At 35.2% G+C, this 24206-nt stretch overlaps 1 protein-coding gene across 3 annotated transcripts; it reads left to right on the top strand.

The window, feature by feature from the left end:
• Positions 1-14927: 14927 nt before the first annotated feature.
• Positions 14928-16711, top strand: LOC26529072 (cytosolic non-specific dipeptidase). 3 transcript variants are annotated; one of them, XM_015178427.3, is made up of 2 exons: positions 14928-15243; positions 15299-16711. In XM_015178427.3, the coding sequence occupies exons 1-2, from the start codon at positions 15006-15008 to the stop codon at positions 16591-16593; spliced, it is 1533 nt and encodes a 510-aa protein (XP_015033913.1). In that variant the 5' UTR covers positions 14928-15005; the 3' UTR covers positions 16594-16711. The 3 variants fall into 3 exon arrangements, with proteins under 3 accessions (XP_015033913.1, XP_046866577.1, XP_023031701.1); XM_047010621.1 differs by having other exon boundaries at positions 15214-15247; XM_023175933.2 differs by having other exon boundaries at positions 15231-15247; positions 15365-16711.
• Positions 16712-24206: the final 7495 nt, after the last annotated feature.

The following is a 24206-nucleotide window of genomic DNA, read 5'->3' as shown; positions in this document are numbered from 1 at the left end:
AATCAATTGACTAAATGTGTGGTCTTGGTAAGGGCAACTTTCAATAAACGTTTTTGCTTTTTGCTTCTTGCTTTGATTTACAACTTTTTTTTTGTTGGTTGTGAAGGGGAATATTGCGTGACAGTTTGTTGAATAATTTACGAATTTGCTCTGTAGCAGCAAACAAAAGAATGACTACAACAAAATTGAACGGAAAACTTTTGTTTAGTTAGATTGTTTTTTCTTTTTTTTTTTTGTTGGCCTTCTTTTTTTTTTTTTTAGATATGTGTAGTTGTTGTTATTTTCACGCGCACCTAAACACACACAAACTGCACACGCAGTAATTTTGGGCCTAATTGCGCACATAACTGTGTCTGGGTCTGGGCTTAGGTTTTTGTTCGGTTTTTTTTTTACTTTTGGGTAAAAGCCATTTACATTTACATAAATGTGGAAATAATTAAACATGAAACAAAAACTTTCCACATCAAGGGGGGAAATTTTTTTTGTTAGCAATTAGTTGGTTTAAATGCCGCATAAATGTGGCAAGGCCCAGAAAGCTTGTCAATTACGCGTAAAATGTTGCTCCTCAACCAAAAAAAAAAAAAAAAAACAAAAACAAATGGCTGCCATCTATTGCCATCTCTGTCATTGTATGTCAGCCTCGGGCGCCGGCGCACTGCGCATGCGCAACTTTTTCCATTTAACAATGCCCAGACACGAAATCTGGAAACATCACAAAAATTCATATTACTCATTTACCAAACAAAATTTTAATGAACGGTTCCGTCTCCACTGGCGATTGTAATCTTATTTAATAATATTTACAGTAGTAATCTACCCCGGCGAATGTTGGCGCAAGGTGTCGCCATCATTCCGTTGAACATGGAGGGTTCCTTCCATCGAAAATTATACGATAGATAGTTGGCATTGCGCTACCTGAAATAATTGCAAAGGCAGCTGTGGCCAGCCAACGGACGGAAGGAAGGAAGGAATCAACTTATACCCGAAACCAAACCCATTCCCAAGACCATGGAGCTCAGGAGCGGTGCATACAAAAATAAATAATTTGGCGTTGATTACCATGTACGCGCTCATGTGGTCAACACCCAAATTTGACACCACGAACAAAGAAGTTGCTTCCCTCTCTCTCATATGCCTGATAAATTGTAAATGATAAGGCCCAGAGAGTAGCCAAATTGTAGTCAAGTGTTTCAATGTTGAAAATTACTTTTGACGAATTGCATAGGACAGTGGATTAAAATCATGAAAAGAAATTAAAGAGCGATGCAGGCTTCTGATTATATTTTGGATTACTTTAATTTTATGCCCCTAAAATAATCATCAGATCTTACATGTATAATATTGGGTTAATATTCTTTAATTTCAACATCAGTTTATGAACATAATAAGGTTTCAACACCTTACCAAATGGAGTAGGGGGAAATATAGATAGAGTCAAAAAGCTATGACTTCCAGCTTTTAATTTCTTAATTCATATCTCACAACACTCCTTTAAGAACAGCAGGTTTATCTTACAAGATTGCTGTAGTTCACTACCAAAGCTTCATCCAGTTGTGAATTATAAGCATACTCAAACGCAAAATGCTTTTCTAAGAAATGTTTTATTTCTAATCCTTCTTATTTGGTTAATAATGTAGCAGATAAATATGGTAAATTATTTAGTTAAAAATGATTTGTATGTTTAACAAAAGAATTTTCCCAAAATGAATACGTTTTAAAAGGAAAAGCACATAACAATATAATTTTATTTTAAGATCAGATTTCTTTATAACCAGCATACAAAATAAATTATGGCGTCTTTTTCCATTACTCTAAATTGGCTCTAGATTAAGTAGTTTTGACTAGGTCAATAAAATTTTTAAGTTTTCCGAGATTCCATTTTAAATATCCTTTAATTAACCCTTTTTCTTGGCAAACTAAAAGACTCAATTTGATAATATTTATATTCCTATTTCAGTGGCATTCTAAAATATTATTGTGGTTAATTTACAAATAGAAAATAGTAAAGTAGTTCCACTTATTATTGAATGTTTAACTAAATATAAGAATAGGATATAAAAAAAGTAAGCGAATAATAAAATAGAAATTAATTTATTCGAAAATGAAACAGACGTCTTTTTAGATTATTTCAAATCAAGACGTTTCGTAATTAATTGATTTTAGAAAATTATCAATGTACATTTTTGAGATCCCGCCCATCGAATCTGTACCAATTTGTGAAAGTTTTTTTTTATAATAATTCTAATTAATAAAGGAACCAGCTTCTGTTCCTTCACTCCCTCACACACTTGCAAATTTCTTTTCTCACACTTTGGATGGTCTTACAAACAAACCGCTTCATTCACATGATTTTCCTCTGGGGACACAGGGGGAAGGTTTCGTTTAGTTTTTGCCTCAAATCTGGCACCGCAGAAGACAATAAAAATTCCAAGTTAAAAGCGACGCGCGCACAGTAGCCAGTTGGGTACCGTTAGTTTAGTAAACGGCCAGGACCTATCTGCCGTACCGTTATTTCTGCCGTTATTATCGGCAGAAACACAAACAGGACAGAACCAAATGGCGGTAAATAACAAAAGTAAAGAGCAAGCAATGGACCAAAGGCAGATCGCTTAAGTCTCTAGGCAATCAGTGGGTAAACACACACACACACATAGCTGAGGCAAAAGTCATTAATAAGCAAAGAGCCATAAGTAAATATCCTTTAAGGATATGGAATATATGCACACCATAGGGCACCATAAACATGCCATACTTATGGCTAGCCATATTTATGCATACATCTCAGTACATAAAAATTGCCACTTTGCTTGCCTTTTTTTGGTTTGCCTTTTGCTTCGATTTTCGGTGGTTTCTTTTGTCGATTTACATTTTGATGTTGTTTGTTTCTGGCCCTGTCACTGGAGACAAAGCGGCGTCGTTTTGTTGTGTATACACAACAAATAACCGAACAACAAAAAAATGGGCAAAGGCAGCCAAAACCAAAGAAGAAACTGTTGCTCTTACTGTGAATGGCGCTCAGCAGGATGTAGGACCACATGTTGACATTATTCTCCGCTCCGGCTGCGACTGGCATCCTCCTAAACAGGTGTAAAATGCAGCATGTGGGTGCAGCTCACAAAACATTCGAATTCACATTCACATTCCCATTTCGATTCTTGATCTTAAGCACAAAAACGCATTAATTTTAAATATTATTTTGGCAGATATTCCATTTAATAAATGACATTTGCAGGACATTGTTTAGCCCTGTCTCAAGCCTTTCGACAAATTGATACTGTTTTTTGCATCGTCATCTGTTGGCCATTATATCTCGATTCATTGGTGGTCATGAATTTAAAATCTATGGGGAGTTTAAAGTTCTACGATTTTTTTTTCTTTTATTATGAAATCAGTCAACTCAGAAATATTCTTGGTTATTTTAGAAAAATTTCTTTAACAAATATGAGAATAGGTATTTCGAATTGTGGGAAATTTTTTCATTTGAGTCTCATAGTTTACTGCAATTTTTGCAACTATAAAATACACATTTTTTTCATTGATACTTACCAGATGGAACACCTTAGTATATAAAATATATTTATCAATGGTTATTTTTTTTTAATTTGCTAAGTTAACCTACAATAGTACGACCTGCAATTGATCTAAGCTAATCATAAACTGCTTACTTGGCTTACTTCTGCAGTTTCTTCTCTTATCTTCCTAAGCGTCTCTACTTTATATAGATAACTGCTTCTAAAATCTGTGATTCAAACATAGAAATGAGACAAAGAATGATCGATGTAAAATTTGTCAAACCTACACAAATTTTTATATTCAACAAATCTCGATTCTGTTCCCAGTAGAAGTCAATACTTTTCAAGGGAAACACATTCCAGACACTTTTTATTTATTTACATTATAAACTTGAAAAAGTTCTTGCAATATTTTTACCCATTTACATTATGTCCACAAGTAAAAGAATTTATTCATCAGATTCTCAAAGCATGGTATATTCCGATGAACTGTCATCAAATGGATTCAAATTCGACTTGGAACTCTATCTAAAGGAATGTGAAGAAGAGGAGAAACGACTCATGAATGCCAAAAATCTAAAGATGCCAGGGAAAAAAGGGAATTCAAAGTCTCAGAAGAAGTCTCAAAAAGTCAATCAACAAGGAATGGAAACAAAGAAAACAAGTCAAGTAAAGAAGGCAACTGAAAAGCCAATAGGTTTATCCCTGGTAATTTTAGAAAAGCCTAAAAGTGAATTTAAATCGGAAGTAGAGCCTGAGAGTTTTGCCAAGGGGCAGAAGGTAGATAAATCGATTAGTGTAGACGACCGCAATTGGTCAACCTTCAAAGATCAGCTACCAAAAGTGAATTCTAATAAACCAAAATTATCAAAGAAAACTACTAACCAAAGAGCACCATTATTGGTAAAGAAAAAATCAGAAAGAGGATTAAAAAAGAAAAAGGTTAATCTAATAGAACGCTGTAGACTTAACTCCGAAAGAAGACGCAATATGGAAAAACGTCACAACCTGCGAATGTTAAAACTCAATCAGCTGAACCAGAACGCCAGTAAATCGACTAGTCAAGAGAAAGGGTTCATAAAAATACCAAAAGTCTGCCAAAGTGCAACAGAACCTCAAGAGCGAAAGGATTTCAATATAGTGTTCCTAACACCAAGAGTGCAGGTCCGATCTCAATCTCAAACCAAAGACAATATTTCTTCAGATTCTTCGGATAGCAGTTCAAAGTCTGGCAAGTTCATAATGTCTAAAAGTGAGCTGGATTTGCGTATTCAACAAGCTGTAGATGAACAATTTCGCAAACTGAAACAAGAACAACAGGCTCTACGCGAGTTAGATAGAGAAAATGAAATTAAAATGAATTGGACCGTGTCAAAGGCAAATTTCCTAATGTCACCCAGTGTGGAATCCTTTAAATCCTTGATTTCCATAGTGCCAAGTGTAACTCAGTTGGTAATCAAAGAAACGAAATCATTTGTACCACATTTCAAATTATTTGCCTTCATTATTTTGGCCATAATTTGTATATTTAGTTGGATCTATGAATTCGGCGAGCCAGTTGAACGTCTACAAAATGTATTTAATGATCTTTTTGCTGATAATTCCAAACCGAAAAAGATGGGTTTCTTTTACTAAAGGACAGTCTTAAACTTTTACTAAATTCTAGTTCTATTCAGTCATATTTAAATGAAATAAATTTAAAACTTTAAACTACATATTTGAAGTATGTTGTCATTGTCTAAGGATTCTTTCTTTTTATCAGTAAGTAATGTATTGATATGGGAAAACGATCAAAGTAAAAACTTCAGAGTTTTAAAAAAATGTACCAACTTTGAATTTCAAAATTTCTTCTACTTAAATTATATTGACATATCAAGTATAAGTGCATTTATAAAAGATTTTTAAATCTTAAAATCTATTAGGTATATTTTTAAGAAATCTCTTGAACTGCTAAGCGGCAAAAACTAAGCCCAATATTGAAATCCTTCTTAATCGTCTTAGTTTATTTTAACCTTTTTGTGTTGGAATACCCAAAATATTCAAATATTTGTTCACAATTGATTGGCGTTGCCAATTTTGAAACAATAACAAATGACACTTTTAATCATTGCATATTAACAAAGGAAATCCCAAACAGAAAGTAGACAGAAAGACCCGCACTTTACATTAAACAATATATTATTTATGAGGCATATGGAAAGAGATAACAAAAAATAATCCATTAACTAAATCCGCTTTTAATAAATGCCAATAGACCAAAAAGGTAGTAATATCTACATACATACAATCAGAAGGTGGAAAAGAAAAAGAAGAGGGGACACATGGGGCTTACCAGTTACCAGTTACAAGTTACATGTTACAAGACCAGCAAATTAATCACGCTGACGAACGCGACGTTGTTGATGATATTGGTCGACTGATGCTGACATTGATGCGGCTGCCACGAGAAGCCCTAACCATCAGTCAGAGAAACGGACGGACAGCGAGACATATACATATACAGACAGAGAGCTCCAACTGTGTCTGAGTCTGGCATCAATCTGTGGCCAACAATGTCTGAGTGGGTCTCCTCGAAAACACACAAAACATCGAGTAAGTAGCCTGGTGATGTATGCAAAGTGGCTATTCAGGCACAAATCAACTTCAGGGCCTGTGACATGTGTGTGTGCGTGTGTGTGTGTGTGTGTGTGTGGAATGCGCAAGATTCAAACTTCAAGACATCCAAGACTCAAAACTCAGAATCAGAAGCGTTGACATGACAACTTGAGATGCGAGACGAGATAAAAAAACCAAAATTTCCAACAACTTCAAAATATCTAACTTTCTATGGCACGAGCATGAAAAACCTTTTTAAATCGCTTTGTCTCTCAGTTGTCTGCCATTGCCCAATTGCCGCAATATCGAATATTCAGTCATGGCTTTGACTTTGACTTGTTTTCACGCCTGGCCATTGTGGTCATGTTTGGTGACTCGTGCGCTCAATTTTCAACAATTTGTAGGTAATGCAATGGAGTTTCTAATAAAAATTAACCCCAACATCGACCTGTCAGTGATTGATTGCCCCAATATGCTGTGTCTCTGTTTCTGTTGTTGGTTTTTTTGAATTTTTTGTGTTGGGTGCATTCAAAAAAGCTTTTCACATTGCGTAAATCCCATTTCTTGTAAATGATGCTGACAAGGCATTTGATTAACACGATTAATTGCTGATAAAAATGTCTGACAGTTTGTTTTCTTCATGAAATTTATGGCCCACTACCGGCGATACGCCAGCCAAAAAGGAGTGCTCTCTGCTTTGCTCTTTGTAATATAAATAAATGCATTTTAATTGAAAAAATCTTCTCCATGTAAGTTTGTGTATGATTTTCTGTCCAGAATTTCAATTTGTTATGAAAAATGCATTTCTCATCGATGCTTCCGCATAAATTCATCAGTTGCTGCAACCATTGCCATTTACTGTCATTTGTCCGACTGGGCCTGGCTGGGCGCCAGGTTGTTGGTGGCCACCAGCCACCCATCGACTACTGTGCAATGGCATCCCGTGGCGGCTGCTACTCCTGGCCAGCTGTCAACTGTCGCACACGACTTGTCCTTGTCAGTCAATGGTTTGGTTTGGTTCGGTTTGGACTCTCTGGTCTGGTTGAATCTCAACCCGGCATGGGGGCTGCCGCTGCCATATGCCTTTTGGCAAGATACAGGCTTCGAACATTTTCTATATTAAACTTCACATTTTTGGACATATGGGGTTGGAATTGGTATGCAAATTGTTGACTGCAGATTGGGCATAATTTGCATTGGGCAATGCCTTTGGCTTTACCATAGGTTGTGTCAGATTAAACTATGTATATAAAAGAGAGAGCCAGAGAGAGCTGGATATATTCCAGAGATTTTTTGTGTCGACTGAGAGAGCAGCACCTTTCATATATCTATAAATCAAAAAAAGGCCATGCAACATATAGTCATGGCCAGTTTTGGACGATAGAGAAAATAGTTTGAAATCCCGAAAATATAAAAATACATATTTTCTTCTATATCTCTTAGTGTTTTAGAGCTTGCTGATCGTTTCTCTATATGATTAACATTTTTAGTCCTTTTTTAATGCAAATTTCCTTATCCAAAATGAAGTTCATTAGAATGTAATAAAAAGTTTTTGATTCTCTTTTTTAAAATTTTCTGTTACCTTTTAAGATTATGAATATGGAATTTTGTGTTTAATCGTTTTAGCAACCTAAAACAAATTCATGTCTACCATTACTAAGAAAAACAATTTTAGTGAATATAAAGCTTTAGACTGCTAGTTTACAAATTTCATAGTCACTGAGAGAAAGACTTTTAAGGTTTTTTTAAAGTAAGTTGGGGTGAATTTTAGGCGAAAAATATGCTAGGGAATTAATTGAGAATGTCGAAAAACATTTAAAAACCATGAATTTCAGGCAGTCTTTAGTTATTTTTAAAATTCCCGTGGCGGGTAATCGTAGAGACAAATAGTAAGAAAATTTCCCTCACCTCCCAAACGATATTTTACCTCTGAAACTTATCAAGTTTTGAAATCCAAGAGCAATTTTCTTCAAATTTTGCCAAATTAAAAAAAAGAAAAAATCCTCTTATGTATGAACTGAAATAATTATGTATGAATACCAAGATTGTTTTAAATAATAAATGATATATTTAGTTGCCTAATTGTAATTGTATCCATTTGATAGCAAATCAAGTATTACCTACTTGAAAATAATATAAAAACGGAAGTGAGAGCCCTCAATAATTTATTTGCAATAGGTCTGTATGATTTTAATATTGAAATTAAGTGTCATGCCAACATATTTGAAATAAAATTTAAGATCAGTTTTCAGAATTTAAGAATTCTTCAGTGTTGCAGTCAATGATGCGGCACTGAGTTAAAGATTGAATTCCTTAGTTTCTGTGAGTCATGTAATTAATATTACTAAAATTACTTGTAGTCTGCGTTAATAATGGGATTATCATATAGCTAAAACGACTCGTCGTGTGTGTGGTTTTCACACTTTTTTCTTCACTTACTTCACGCCTTGCACTTGCCTTCAATTTTTTTGGTTGGTTGCAGGCAAAAGGTGGGCGGATCCTGTGTCATTCTACACATTCCACACACAATTTTCTATGCTTCTCCAGAGTCTGAGCTCATCAGTTTCATATAAGACGTGTTTTATTCTTCTTCTTTTTGTTCTTTTTTTTTTGGCTGCGGTTCGTTCGTTACCAAAATTGTAAATGGAACTTTCTTTCACAATTAAGCACGCTTTCTGCTCAATTTTTCTCTGTGTTGCACGCATCTCATGTAAAACGATGCCACATGTGTCTTCTTGGCCGTTGATATGTATGCAATGTAAGTATCTGAGAAGTATTGAAATTTGTTTCATTTTTTTTTCCATGGGGAGGTTCCCTTTCTCGTCGTTTTTCTTTTTGTTAAAGTACAAATCTGAAATTATCTTTGGTGTCATAAGTACATCATGGAAATTTTCTGTTGAATTGCATGAAAAATATATAATTTTTCTGCATATTAAATTTACAAATATGAGAATGGAATGCTCTGTCATAATATGCTATAGAAAATTATCTTCTGTTTTTATGCATATTCCATGAGAGTCCAAAAGAGTTGAAATATTAAGAGTACATAAAAGTATTAAAATATGATTTTTGGTTCGCTTGTTAAGCGAAACGCGTTCGTTATGCAAAATGTTTGTTATAATATTTATATAATAGCATTGGGAAACCTAAATGTCGCCCTTTGGATGATTCGACTCAAATAATCTAATACACATCTCTCTAAGTATTATAATTTCATTCGACTATACCTAAAATTATAAATACCTTTACATCGTTTAAATTTACCTATTGTCCTTTTGCAGACATACAACTTGCCGAAGTTTCTTTTAGAAGAGACTTGATATCGTACATAAGTTTCTTTTTTTTTGCCAGTGGCAGCTAAGTCTCATTTCAAATACCTTTCGACTGCCCCGAACTCCAATAGTTATGAAAATATTAATTTAATCTGTGTAAAATTGAACTTAATTTGTTCACATTAGTTGCCTATCCACTACTCGACAACGATCATATTGGTTAATTTTTAGTTAAATTTATAGTAAGTAGATTTTTTGAGTATGTAAAAATGCAGTTTAAAGAATTTTGACAAATTTTTGTGTCTGCCTTTATATAAAATCATTTGGATTCAAAATATTATTTTGGGCAGAAAATAAAATGATTGTTTGGGTATATGTCTAAGTGCATTATTTCATAAACTTAACTTAAACAAATCCTGAATACTCTGATCACCTTTATCAAAGCTCATTTTGCACAATTGCAGCCATTTTTTTGAGACTTGAGTTCGATGGGCGTTACTTTGACTACAGCAAGTCTGGATTTAGACCAAAAGCAATCTCATTGGCACTGATTCGTTCAAGTTGCCAAATGTGATCGTGATCGTTGTCGTCTTCTTTCGTCGTTAACTTGTTTGGGTGTGTGTGAGTGTTAAACTGGTTTTCTGGCTCTTGACTCTTCTTAGAGCTTCAGCAGCTCTTTAGCGCTCGTTCCAAAAATCAGAGTGTTGGACCAGACCTCCGCCCCGTAGTCTGTTTGAGTGAATCTTTTATGGCACTGCCTACTTTGCGTGTTGGTGGCACAGACTGTGTGGAGAGGCCGGTTTTTCGAGTGGAGAACATGAGAAATTTTTGCATTTTTCCGACGGCATTTTAAATCTTAAAAATTTACATATTAAATAAATAATACAAAGAGTTTTTAAGGTTTTAAATTATAATATTTATCCAAATCACACTTATGTATACATAGGTTAATAAATGTGTTTTTTGGCATGTAAAATCGATAATCATTCACAACATTTTTTTTTTGTGTGGCTGCGCCCACTTTACACGCCCACACAACATTCAGGTCTGGCTGTAAAATTATAAACAAAATGATTTCCCATAAAATTATCATAATGCTTTCGAATTGCGCCAACAACATGTTGTCAACGGCCAAAGCTGAAGTCAGAGCCATTCGCCATTCCCATCGATGATGATGATGAAGATGACTTTCCCAGCAAATTGACGAGCGTTAAATCTATTTGCCTCTGGCGAAATGACGTCGACAAAACACCATTCACAAAATGTCAATAAATTTTAACCTACACACAAACATACAGAGAACACGGCTTAAACAATTGATGTTGTTTGTCTAACTCAGACAATGGCCAAAAACTAAATTTATACAATATTGGTTTTTGGTCAAAAATTCTACATACAGCAGCCGAGTTAAAAAAAAAAACAATTTAAATTTGCATGCTAATATGTTTCTGTTTTTGGATATTTTTAATTTCCCAACTGGTTCAATTTTGCAGCATGTTTCAGCGCATCTCATCTCGCATGGTGGAGCAAAAACAAAAAAAAAACCTTTGCCGCATGCAACATCAAAGTTCAAATTAAATGCGCGGTAATTTGGCAAAAAGGCTCAAAGGATGCCGTCAAAGTAAGGGTGTGGGTTGAAGATATCAGTGCGTTGCCTTTGCCTGATTGCCGCCAAACGAGTACAGGTTTTTTTCTGATTTTTTTTACCCCAACCAGCAAATTGTGTTTTGATTGAAGCGTTGCCAAGGACTGGAAACCGGGACTGCGACTGCGACTGAGGTTTGTAACGCAAAAAACTTCATTTATAAATTTAAATTATCCCTCATAGTTAACTGAAGGTTTATTTGCGGTCAACAAAATGTTGATAACTTGGTTTTTGTTCACGCTTTTTGTTTTATTTGGAAAGGTTATTCAAAGGAAAGTCTTTAAATCAATAAATGCGTCTATATCATTGTAGTCGATATCACCAATTCACTATCTGGGCCTTTCCGTTACTTGATTGGAATGTAAGTCAGGGCCGAATTCACAGAAGTCTAAAATTACTTTGAGTTTTCTTGATTTTTTTTTTTGGCAAATTGGCAAAAAAATTTTGTTCTCGAGATGTGAATGGAGATTGAAAGACATTACTCTTACTTGAAAATAAAGACATGAATTTTTAAAATTTTTACAAAATGTACAAAACTGGAACCTCGTGAAATTGAGGTATTTTTTTGCCACTACTCGGCAAAGTATGAGTAATAGCATTTTTTGTCTTTGCGTAAATTACATTTTACTCATTACCTGTAAAAATTAGCTAACATTTGACAAGTTTACAGGTTCGCAAAGTTCCGAGTTCTTGAAAATTTTGCAAATTAACTCGACTTTTCTGTGATTAAAAATCTTTTAACACCGCTCTGACAGCGTGGGACCCCTCAAACCACTCCAAGAGTCATAATTAAAAATCTTACATATATGTTAAGCAGATTTATATACAATTATTGTCTTGCGAATCAATTTGGTTTCGATTACATTTAAGAAAAACTCTACCATATAAATGTTAAACTTTGTAAATCTTAATTTGTTGATTGCTTTTCCCTTTCACAAATCTTTGCTACTCTGAACGCTTACAATTTTCTTAATCAATATTTTAGACCCTATAGTCCTGGCTATGCAAGGATGTACATGGATGTATGTATGTACACATATATGAACACCCGGCAATCTGAGTTTAGCTTAGAATACTGAATATTCTTTCAATTCGTGCAGTCTGACTCAAATTAATAGAATCGACACATTTCTTTTGATAACATTTCCTCATCAGCAAACTGAATTCTATTTCGATTAAACCGAAATATATTTAAGCCGATAACTTTCACCAAACTTTGGTCAGAGTAGTGATTGATTTGTGTTTTGTAGTTTCAATTTCTGTAAACAAAAGAATTCTCACAATTTAGAAAAGTGTTCAGAAGAAAAATTAAAATATAAATTGGTTGTACTAATTTATAAATGTATTATCTCTTTATATCCATTTTCAAATTATTTTAAATGTTATAATTTTTTAAAACTTGGAGATGCAATTTCGATCCGAAATTACATACGATTGAAAAATATAATATTTATATTAAAATTTACTCGTAGTATAAACTAAATTCCGCAGTCAAGACGACTTCAAAATTATAAAATTTACTAAAAATACTGAACAGTGTGACTTATAGAAAAATACGATAAAAAACCATGTAAAGTTTAGTTTAATTGTTAAACCGTATCAGTAAATTTAATTACTAGCATTTTTAATTGCCAAATGGAACTCCTTTTTAATGCATTAACTGAGTGATTTCTAAATGAGCAAGTGTCATGCAATTTAAACATTTTGCTAATAAATGCGTTAATACCGCACAACTTGCAACTCGCAACTTGCAACTAAACAACAACAAGCACATGATCAGCCCTGAGGCCCATCAACTGAACCACGATGCCAGATCGCACTCATAATCTTTAGTATGTCCAATGGCAATGTCTGTCATGTACCACATTCATATATAAAACTAAGAAAAAGAAGTTCGAGCCAAAAATGCCTAAGGAAAAGCTCGTTACAACCATAACCAGCAGATACAAGGTGAGACGGGGGAGATAGCCAGTTGTAATACAAAAGGCGAGGACTCCCCGAGGTGTGAAATCGTCTTGTCATTTGCCGTAAGTGAGCAGCAGGAATGCCTACTAAATAGCCAAATGCATGTTGCCGCACAGTGGTAACCGACCATACATAACGCCCTTCGATTACAGTGCATTAGCAATAAATAATAAATAACCATAAATAATTATAATTGTTTTATTATTAATAATTAAATATTGGTTTAAAACGAAACTGCTAGCATTTGGTTTATACCAAATAGCAAAGCACAGAGTAAACTTTGGAAAAAAGGGGACAAGTCATGTTGTGATCTGCCATATTTTCTTATGATGATTTAGCATTTCCCCCCGGGGGAGACAATGCAACGACTGTTACTTCTGGCTGGCAAGAAGTTTGCTATATAGCCATAAAATCGTGTGACATATCCGCAATTTTTCAAGCTGCTGCCCAGATGCGTTCAAGTGTCGAAGTCGAACTTAAGCCCGAGGCAACACCCGCTGCGTTAAAACGCAGCAATTCCATGGAAAAGTGTCAATGCAAAAAAAAAAACTGACTTGAATTCATGTGGGCAACATAATTCGCAGAAAGAAACCACCAGAGTCCCATCTCCAAAAATCAAAAATTAAAAAAAAATCAACGACGACACAAACCTTTCAATGGTCAATCTCATGTATTGACCAACCAGCTGAAACAATTCTACTTTTACCCCGATAAGCATCGACCGACTATATTTAGTACAACAAACCAAACCAAAAAATAGCAGCAAACAACCTACACATTAATTTTTGATATTGACCAAATTGTGTTAACATTGCCCACGAGCAACTAATTGCTGTCTCATATTTGGCAAATTGCTGACAAATTATTTATGATATAACAAAATTTTCCTATATTTTCATATCGTTTTCAGCTAGACAAATTACCGTTTTATGTCTGTCTGCTATGCAAAATGCGATAATGAATTATAGTCAAATATTAGCGTTTAATTGTTACCAACTGCCAGTGTCTTGTGTTAACGATCAGCAGCAGTTCTTGTCATGTGGGAGGGGGAATCACAGTTTAGTTACGTAACATTTAACTACAAAAAAAAAAAAAAATAAAAAAGAAATCAGTAATAGCATAATTCCCAAAATAACTCAAAAATTCGATACACGTTTAAATAAATACACGAAAATTTCACACTTGGATGAGAGTAAAAAAAATTATAAAAAAAATATAGTTGTAAATGATAAAACCTTGTCCTTTGTAAACTTTTTCAACTGTAAAGTATAGTTTTTTTAAATTAAGAATGAGCTTAATAGCGAAGAAAAACGTTTTCTTGGGAAAATTCTATCTGTCAAGGATGTGTGGAATCTAAAATCATTTACAGATAGACTATGATTATTATGTATGAGGTTGAGTTTCTTCCCTTGTCTCTTTTAACTTATTAGCTCTATTATCCGGGACAGCAATCAAAATTTTCTAAAATAGCAATAAACAGTTGAAGAAAATAATATATTGTATAAATATTTTTAACTTTGAACTGTATTATTTAAGTAATTCATAATCAGGTTCCAACTATCAGATTATTAAAGTATGAATAATATTAGGTCGATTAGTATGATTATCTTATTATTCTAACTTCGTTGCAAAATACCCTCTAATTATAGTTCTGAATAGTATGGTAGGTGGATCTTAATCTGATGGGTGTTGCCATTTATATTGAAATATATTTCTTTTTGGAATCCGTCGATTTTGTGATGACCCTAACAAATTGCACTACTTTCTTACATTTCTGAATAATATCAAATGAAACCTCCTCTATCAAAGTCCAAAGTGATAAATAATGGATTATAACTGATTAACAATTTTTAACGTAGTCTTAAGATTACTTTTAACATTTAAAAGACTTGACTAAATGATAATTATAAAAAGAATTTGAAACTGATGCAACAAATTTTACAAAACTGTCGACTTAAACGTCAAAAATTTTAAGTTAAAGAACATTGAAAATAGGTTTTTAAAGTAATAACCAAAATGGGAGACTCCAGTTATTCATTGCCAACTTTTCATACATTGTTGCCGCGAGGATATAAAAAATTTAAACTTAGTCCAAACAGTCCATTGAATCGCATTTTGCAAATAATTTTAATGAAACGTGAATGCTATATCAATGATTTATGGGAATTGGTGGGTTTCGAGACAGTTTCCACATGCCCAGAGAAACGAAAGGAGATCGAAAGGGCCATTGATTGGATGCTAAAACGATTGGTGGGTAGGTAGGTGAATTTGGTATTTTGTAAGCCATGATATTTTGTGCCTTTATTTAGATTTGGATGTTGTGGCCTTTGGTGAGCATATGGGAATGCAGATAATGACAGATTCCTTTCACACAGTAAAAATGCCAAGAGTTATTATTGGTGTCTTCGTGCCTAGTCCAAAAAAACCAACCATATTGATCTACGGCAACTTGGATGTAGAGGAGGCCGTTGCCGAGGAGGGCTGGGGTACCAATCCGTTTGTGATGACCGAATTGGGTGACTTTATGTACGGACGAGGTGTGGCCTTGGACAAAGGTCCACTAATGTGCTGGATGAATGCCCTGCAATCGTACAAAGATGCTGGCCTACGTTTGCCTGTTAATTTGGTCTTCCTCATCGAAAGTATGGCCCATAGCAATAGCTTAGGCTTGGAGACGGTTTTGAGGCAACGTATAAGTTTTTTCCGTGAAGTATCCTGTGTGGTAATGGCCACGCGCCGCTGGCAAAGTGACCTTAAGCCGTGCATTGTATACGGTTCACGGGGATTGGTCTACTATCACTTGGAGGTTCAGTGTGCCAAGAAGGATTTAAGCAGTTGTGAGCATGGTGGCACCATATATGAAGCCCTACCCGATCTCATGTATCTTCTTAGCTCTTTGGTTAACTCGCAAATGCAAATACTCGTTGAGGGAGCTACCGATGCCTACGCCCTGGACTCAAATATTGTGCGCTGTACTGAATTCGATTATATTGAGTTCGGTCAGAATCTTCATGTGAAGAGTCTGCCGAATAGTAGACAAAAGAATACGGCTCTAAATAATAACTGGGCATTGACACATCTCTCCATACATGGCATTGAGGGTGCCAATGCGGAGCATGATGTACGTTTCATAATACCGCACAAGGTGATTGGAAAGTTTTCCGTTTCTTTGGCCCCCAATCAGCGGGCTAGTGATGTGACTCATGCTTTACAAAAGCATTTGGGTAATGCTTGGACAGATCGTGGGTCACCAAATAAGATGCAATTATGCGAAAAATTTATTATACCCTCGTGGCATGGAGATTGTAATACACCTGAATATCAGGCAGCGACTCGAGCCATACAGCAAACTTACAATGCGACACCAAATTTTATACGTGATGGCGGCTCTATGTTGGCGCCATCGATCTTTCAAGAGGTTCTTGGCAAAAATGTCCTTGTACTGCCAATTACCGAGAATGATAATGGTGGATGTCCGATTAATGAGCGACTTACGGTGATGAACTATATCAAGGGTACTCAGTTGATGGCAAACTTTCTGTGGGAATTCTCACATCCCTCACAGGAAAGCGAGGTGACACCGGAATGTGTGCCACATGTCTGAGTTTCCTTGATTTAGTCCCAGTCGAAGCAATCGCCACGAAGTAGTCTCAAAACTGCTTTGTTCTATACCGTCAACACTAAACACTCACGTCAGCCAATAAATCCACTTCAGTTCACAATCTGCAGGGCTCTCTCTTTCTCTCTCTCTCTCTGTCTGTCTGTCTTTCGTGTGATTCCTTTCGCACAGCTTCCAAATGGGCGCTGGAAAGCTGAAGCCGGTTCCCTTTAGGTGTCAAAAGCAATAAAACGCCGGCCTGTAATCAACGCGGTCCTAAATAGGTGTACAAATTACACCAAAGTCCTTAATTATAGCGAAACCGCCAGAGTGCGCCTTAGTCGTCTTTGACTTTGGCTTGAAGTTCGCTTAACCAAACCGCAAAACGCCATCGTGCCGATCGTGTTTGGCTCTCTGGTTCTCTGTCCCAGTCTCTGGCTGACTTCTATCTGCAGTTGTTTGCTCTCGCCTTCTGATCGGTGTGCAGTCGGTGGAGGTGCTGTCTGCTCTCATAGTAAGCTAGCAACTATTAAGAATTTGGCACGGTCTACCACTACCACCACCACCAGCACCACCACCACCAACCACTGCCGTGGCATATAACTTACACCCAGATCGATCAGTGCAATTGGTGTAAATGTACTTGGCCGCAACAGAACCACAACAACAGGACTGAAGTACTGCCTGGGCACTTGGCGCACTCGTCTCGCCTCGTCTTGCCTCTGTTGGGCATGCTGCACGTTCGTGCTGCGAAAATTACATTTGATCGATTTGATCGGCGCAACAAGATCAAAGGAAATGAAAGACAACCACGAGAATGCCGCCGACGCGGATGCTGTCGTTGATGATGAGGATTTTGATGGCGTTGAACGCTTTGTTGCAATGCTTTTTTTGTCTTTTTTTTCTACTCTAAACGTAATTCGTAGGGTTTTCCCTCATCATAATAGAAAATACAAAATGTTCAGTTGGCTCTAATACCACATATTATTAAGAATTTTCTAAAGCTATCAATCTAGTTAATGCATTTAGGGTTGTCATACGCTATTTGATTTGTAGTCGCAAAACTATCGATTCATATATGCTATTTGATTTGTAGTCGTTCAACTACCTTTACTGTACTTTAGTGGAACCCTTTTACACTATTGATAGTCGATTAACATACTTGGTTTGTTAGGTAGTGATAAAAATGTTTGCTTAGGATCCGAGCAGTTCTTGCCAATTTAAAAAGTACTTCAGAAAAAACGTAATATTTCGTTCAGTAAAAAACTAAGTGGAAAAGTGGTTTGTTTTGAAATAAATTGAACTTTGATACATTTTTATGATGATTTTAAATAATCGATTAATGTTTTCTTATTGATCGACAAATATTTATTTATATATGTATATCGTATTTGTTTCACCATTTCTTGTATTAAGCGATTTCCAATGAATTATCTATGCATTAATTTTTAAAAGGAAGATAAAATAGATGAAAAGTAGAATATTACTAAAAATTTCCCATTCTATTAATTTAGTTCCTAGGTTTTATGACGCATTTTCTCAATTCTTCAAAACTATATAGTTATATACTTTGTAGTAAATATACATATAAAATGTTACATAGATCTTGAGTTTCAATCCTTATTAGATCAATAATCTTCAACGATTAAGTGTCCTAACATTTTGTTTTATATTTTTCCTAAAATATTTAGATATTTTCTTGTAGCTCACCCATAGAGTACATAAACTTCGTCAGCCTAGATGAACAATGTTTAATATTCTTTAAGTGTGAAATTTGCTTGGCTAACTTAAGGATTAAGGTGGTTTTACATAGTTGAACCCAACGAATGGAGTTGGAAGTTGGTTAAGTTGCAGCAAAGGGCAATCAAACTAAGCACTAAGCCAGCTGGTAGCTGGAAGCTAAAGAAATGAAAATGCGCCTCAACAAGCCGTGGCCCATGTGCAGCAGTTGGTAACGGTAAGCAAGGGAAATTCTGCACGCACGACACACAAAAAAAAATATATATGAAAAATATAACCACTGTGACCATAACTTATGCGCAAATTATTCGATTTTGAGGCGTAAAAAATGGAAACTCTGCTACCCAATAATGACTAGGAGAAGCTAGCCAAAGAAACTTCATAGACTCAAAATAACTCTCTACCGAAGAAGCTGTGAAAGTTGCAACAAACTGGACGGGAGAAAGAGTAGCAAATTTGTAGAAAATTGAATGCCACCTACCCATCAGAGGAAGGAGAGTGAAGTTGAGGCTGTGGCAGAAGCAGAAGCACCTGAAGATCGACATCTTCTGGCAATTGGTAACTGCCATCACAATGACCACGTAGGCGGCACACAGATGCCAATGTGTAGCTGTTTTTCTCTTCTTTTTTTTGTGAATTTATTTTATTGGCCAGCAACTCAACGACCAGTTGAGTGGCACAAAGAAATAATTTGGCAAGTGGTGGGAAAATTTCTCTCTAACTCTAAGCTCCGGAGACATCGTGTTGCCTAATTGAAATTCCCAAGCTCATCGCTTTGTGGCACTCTAATGGGAACCCCAGCTGTTTGCCCCACTCCCAATCTGAATCTGGCTAGGCCAATTTCAACCAAATCGCAAAACAACACGCACTTTGGTCACAGCACGCACTCATGGATACATAGGAAAATGAACAAAAAAAAATGGTAACACACTCTGTTCCAGCTCTGAACGGGAACAGGACAACAGACTGTATGACTCTGATTCTGACCTCCCAACTCAAGTTGCATCCCATGTATCAGCAGCCATTTTCATGCTTTTAATTGTCAATGACCATACCCATCCTTGCTTCTCCAATCCCCCACTTTTATTCTCTGCTTCCTTTACGCTCCGATTGCGCAATTGTTCTCATGTGACCCAACTCCACTTGTGTGTGGCCATTGGCATTGCCATTTTTAATGCTGCTAACGAAATTTAATTGGCCTCTAAATGATTTTAATTGTGCCACTGATGTTGTCCATAAGTTACAACGCAAATTGCCAGCAATTGTAGATGCCTGATTGCAGATTGCACATTGATGTTGCACAACAAGTACTTCAAATTGGAGGAAAAACAAAAAATAAAAGGGCATTAAATGTATGTATAAGCCAACTTTGGCTAGGTGCGGTAACTCATTAGGTACTTACCAACCAATATGGCAGGTAATTGTAAACACCGTCAGAAAGATTTTGCTATAGGTTTAGTTGCTATTAAAATGAAATAAAAATTGCATAAAAAAAGGTATACAAATTAGGAGAGAATTTCAAGAATATTTTCGTTTATAAAAAACTACTAAGTATAGATAACTTAGAGTTCCATTTGGCATATTGCAACTGGTTAAGGGAAATTTCATTAATGCTTATTGAGATGTTTACATTTATCAAGCAACCAATAGGAACAAAGTTTTCCTTAACTTAGGAGTTACAGTTTTAGTAGAATTTGAAACACTTAATAGTTATCAATAAGATGGTTTAATTTTAATATCAATGATTACTATTCGCTTGGAAGAAAAAGAGTTAAGAAGTTATTGAAACACAAACCCATTCAGTAATCTTAGCTCCCTGATGATATGATAACAATCTTTGGACTGATGAGAAGATTCAATTTATGAAATCGAAAAGTTTGCATTGCATTTTTCACTAAAAGTCACATCGATGCATTCACTCTTGTCAGTTTGTGAGTCTCATGTCATTTAACGGCTGCAGCATCTGAGCCTCCTGTTCATATCCATGTCGCATTCAGCATATTAACCTAAATGAGCCGAGCCAAACAACCTCGACAACAACAGGAAAAAGCATTAACCATAACACAACGCCCCAGTTTCACTAGCAAATTAATAACCTTTCACCTGAGTTTTAATTTAAATGCCCGCGACTTATCCTTCTGACCGTAACGATCCGAACCGGCAACACCCTTCGCCGCTCAGTTTTCAACCTTCGTCAAAAGCCTTGCTGGTCTGGCTGACATTTTAAATTTTGCAAATGTCAAAAATGCAAAAAAAAAAAAAAAAAAAACCACAAACTTGATGCTGCTGCTGCTCATTTGTCTTCAAATTTGCCATAACTGTGTGGCTATGAGTCGCACATTTTAACACTTTTCACTTAGGCGGTCTTAACTTTCCCCTCTCCATGATGAACATCATGTGGCTGGATATTGTGTGTGGCCAGCGGGCACAGTGTATAGAGTAAATGCTCTCTTGTGCGAGACCATACCAAAGTGTGCCGACTTGATGGATTTGATGAAGCTGGAGCTGGAAGATACATGTTCGCTTTTTTGGAGCCAGATCTCTGCATCAACCAAGTGAGATCCCTTTTGCAGCCGTTGTTAAATGATTTCACAGTCTATCAATTAGCGTGGCGAACTTCTTGCTAGGAACTAAGCACTCAACAGTGGTTTACATTTTCTTTAGAGTATAAACCACATCTTTAAGAAAATATTTATTAATTCTAAAAAAAAGACGTTTTGGGTGTTTTGCCAGATTCAAAGTAAAAACAATTTTCTTTTTAATTTTCCCAACATTCTGTGTACTCTTTTGGAGACCATCTTTTGAGGCAAGACACTTTAGTTCGAAAGAATTGGGTAAAATTTGAAACAAAATCGTTTGATGTAATTCAAAATGAGTATTTAAGTAAATTAACCTATTTTTAAGTGAAAGAAAACTTTGCTTGGCATATATTTCCTTAGCTCTAAAGTTGTAGAAATTTCGCACCAAAGATCAACCAAAATCAAAAATCTTGTTCCATGAATCGAATGTTATAAAGAATTTTGCCAATTTTTCTTTTTATTTTGTTTTTACTATCAAACTTTTCCCCATAACCATAATTTACTAACTATAATAATAATATAACTAACTATAATAATTTAAAACTAAAACTATAAGATAAAAAACTAAGCTATAAGATACTCCCTTTTAAAGTCTTTAGCCATAATTCGATTTGATACCATAAACAACCAGTTTGATATTTGAAATATCAGAGTTTTATCTTATTCATAGAGTTTACGTGGCACTTACAGTGAATATTTGAGTTCTACTTATTCTAAAAGTGTTTAAAAACGCTATATTAAAACTTTAAATGTTTTAAAATTTAAAGAATAACAGAGTTTTTAAATCGTTTTTACTGAAAACTGCTAAATTGTAGACCGTTTAGCTAATAAAATTAAACCTTGTGGTGTAACAAACCTAATAAAAGTTCTGTAATGTGCTATCTCTTGTTGTAAATTCTCCATTCGATTTAGTTATACATATTTTAACCACTGTGAATGGTTTTTTGTCTAGTTTCATAATTTTGCAGTGTTTTTTTTTCAGCATTCAGCAAACAGCTTTCCAACAGCACTCAAACTTCACTCCACTCTATGTAGTCATTGGATACACTATGAAAAAAAAAAACCGAAATGATGCCGGCTCCTTATGACCTTAGGGGGCTGGCAAAAGGTGGTCTCGCTGATTGTTTTACGTCTGCGCTACTCATAAAATTTCAATTAATCTGCGTGTCACTACACTGCAGCTTAAGCTTTACCTTTCTCATTCCATTCTCCTCCGTCTCTGTCTCACTCATTCTCTGTCACCGAGTCTCACAAACAATGCTAAATGGCAGCTATGCATAGTTATTTAATTAAATACCAAGTTGGCCTGTTTATTAATAATAAGCCTTCATCTGGGGAGTTTCTACTTGTGATTATAATCTTTGAATCTGTGACTAGTATGCCCGGCAGCGACTAAGGCAGCGGTTAAAGATAGTGGTAAGGAAGGCTCGCAACGCTTCGCCTCGAATACAACTCGAAATACAAATTAATCTTCTTCAAATTAGCATCTTGATTAGCCAATGAAATGTGTATCCCCAATACCCTAAGCCAAGAAGTTCGCTATAAAAATCAACAGAAATTTTCAACTTGCTTTTGCTGCCAGTCTGATGATCATTGATCATTTTTTTTTGGACCGCAGTCACCCGATTCCGTTCGCATGGCTCTGCTGTTGATGTGATTACAATAATTAATCTTGCATGAGATTATGGTTGTTGTTTGTTTTATATATGTATATATGTGTATGTATGTTCATTTTCTTTTCCAAAAAAAAAATACAGCAGCAACCGTTGCCAATCGCCCGGTTGATCGTACAATCGTTCGGGCTTGAAGAGCTCTCTTTCACCTTAAGGCGCCAGCCCGTTGCTTGTGGACTGTGAGACGGACGGCGTCAAATTAAGTGTTTGTGTCGCTTACATTAATCACAACATATCACAAATTTCGATATGAAAAAGTGTTTTGTATATCAAAGCAAACCAGGCAACACCATACCCAACACAACAAACATATATACAACTTGTTTCCATGTCCATTGCCAGCCTGATTGTTGCTATGTTCATATGAGTGTTGTCTTCCTGGGGACCTCGAAATGTCACCTGCTGTGCCAACACCACACACATAAGATTTCGTATGATGTGGGCTCTCAATCGCTGACTCTTGCTGCTACAAACTAAGCTGGGGCAATTGATGAATGATGGACAACATCTTGAGCCTCCAGCCACCAATGTTGTTACATTATTTAATTCAGTGTTAGAGTGGAGGAAATACCTTACATCTGTTATTAATTCTCCTTTAAATTATATTAGGAACCTTTAACGACTTAATATACATATCTACAAAGATTTACTCAATATACATATATAAGTGAAGAATTTGCCAAGCGTAAAGGAAAGTTATTTTTTCAATTAAGTTACTAGAACTATTAGGTCCTCTCTTAAGATAACTGTACTCTGGGAATTATAACTAGTAAAATCGGTTTGTAAATTTAGTTGACATAAATTTAATGAGTTAAGCAGGGCCGGATTAGTCATAATTATTCAGGCCTCGCGTTTTGGGGTCCCTTATAAGGTTGAACTTCAAACTGTGCTTAGAAGTAGAAAGCAAAGTATGTAATTATTTGTTATTGCTTAAAGAATTTAGAAGAAAACTGAAAACAAAACCCTTAAGCTTTAATATTATTTTTACATGTAATTATGGAAAATCTAACCAACGATTTTTAAAATTCATGTCTTCATTTTATTGGATAGTTGTCTATAAATTTCCATCAAAATATCCTAAACTAATTGTAAAATTTTTAATCTAAAATCGGGAAAAAACTTGGTTTTCAAATCATCATTTTTTTAATACCATTTGAAATTCGCATAAACTCTTACTATTACAAATTAAATTATGTGCTTACATATCAATATTAAATAGATAGATGAATGAGTGAATAAATGAAAAACGGTTGACAAAATCCATAATAAAAAATATGGAAAATTTAACCAATAAGTCCTTAACTTTGCAAATATGTAACTCAGTTAATTTTAAGATTTGTAAAACTTGTAAACTTACAAGTTATTGTAATTTCGATTAATTCTATATAACCTTGATATACAGAAGATAAATATGAAGTTAATTAACTAACTATAATTAAAATGTGTCAATGTGTTTTAAATTAAAATTTTTCTTTTTTTCTATATACATATATCAAACATAGCTCAGCTTTGTTTAACCCAATCAAGTAGTTATATGGCTAAAAAAACTCAGAACCAGCTGGTTCTTCAATAATTAAAAGCCGAATGGAAATGCTACATACGATCCAACTGCCCGGGTAACTATGCA

The sequence above is a fragment of the Drosophila willistoni genome (genome assembly GCF_018902025.1).
Source record: "Drosophila willistoni isolate 14030-0811.24 chromosome 2R unlocalized genomic scaffold, UCI_dwil_1.1 Seg167, whole genome shotgun sequence".
NCBI classification, from domain to species: Eukaryota; Metazoa; Arthropoda; class Insecta; order Diptera; family Drosophilidae; genus Drosophila; species Drosophila willistoni.
Note: the sequence above shows the minus strand (reverse complement) of the source record. Positions and strands in the feature narration are given on the sequence as shown.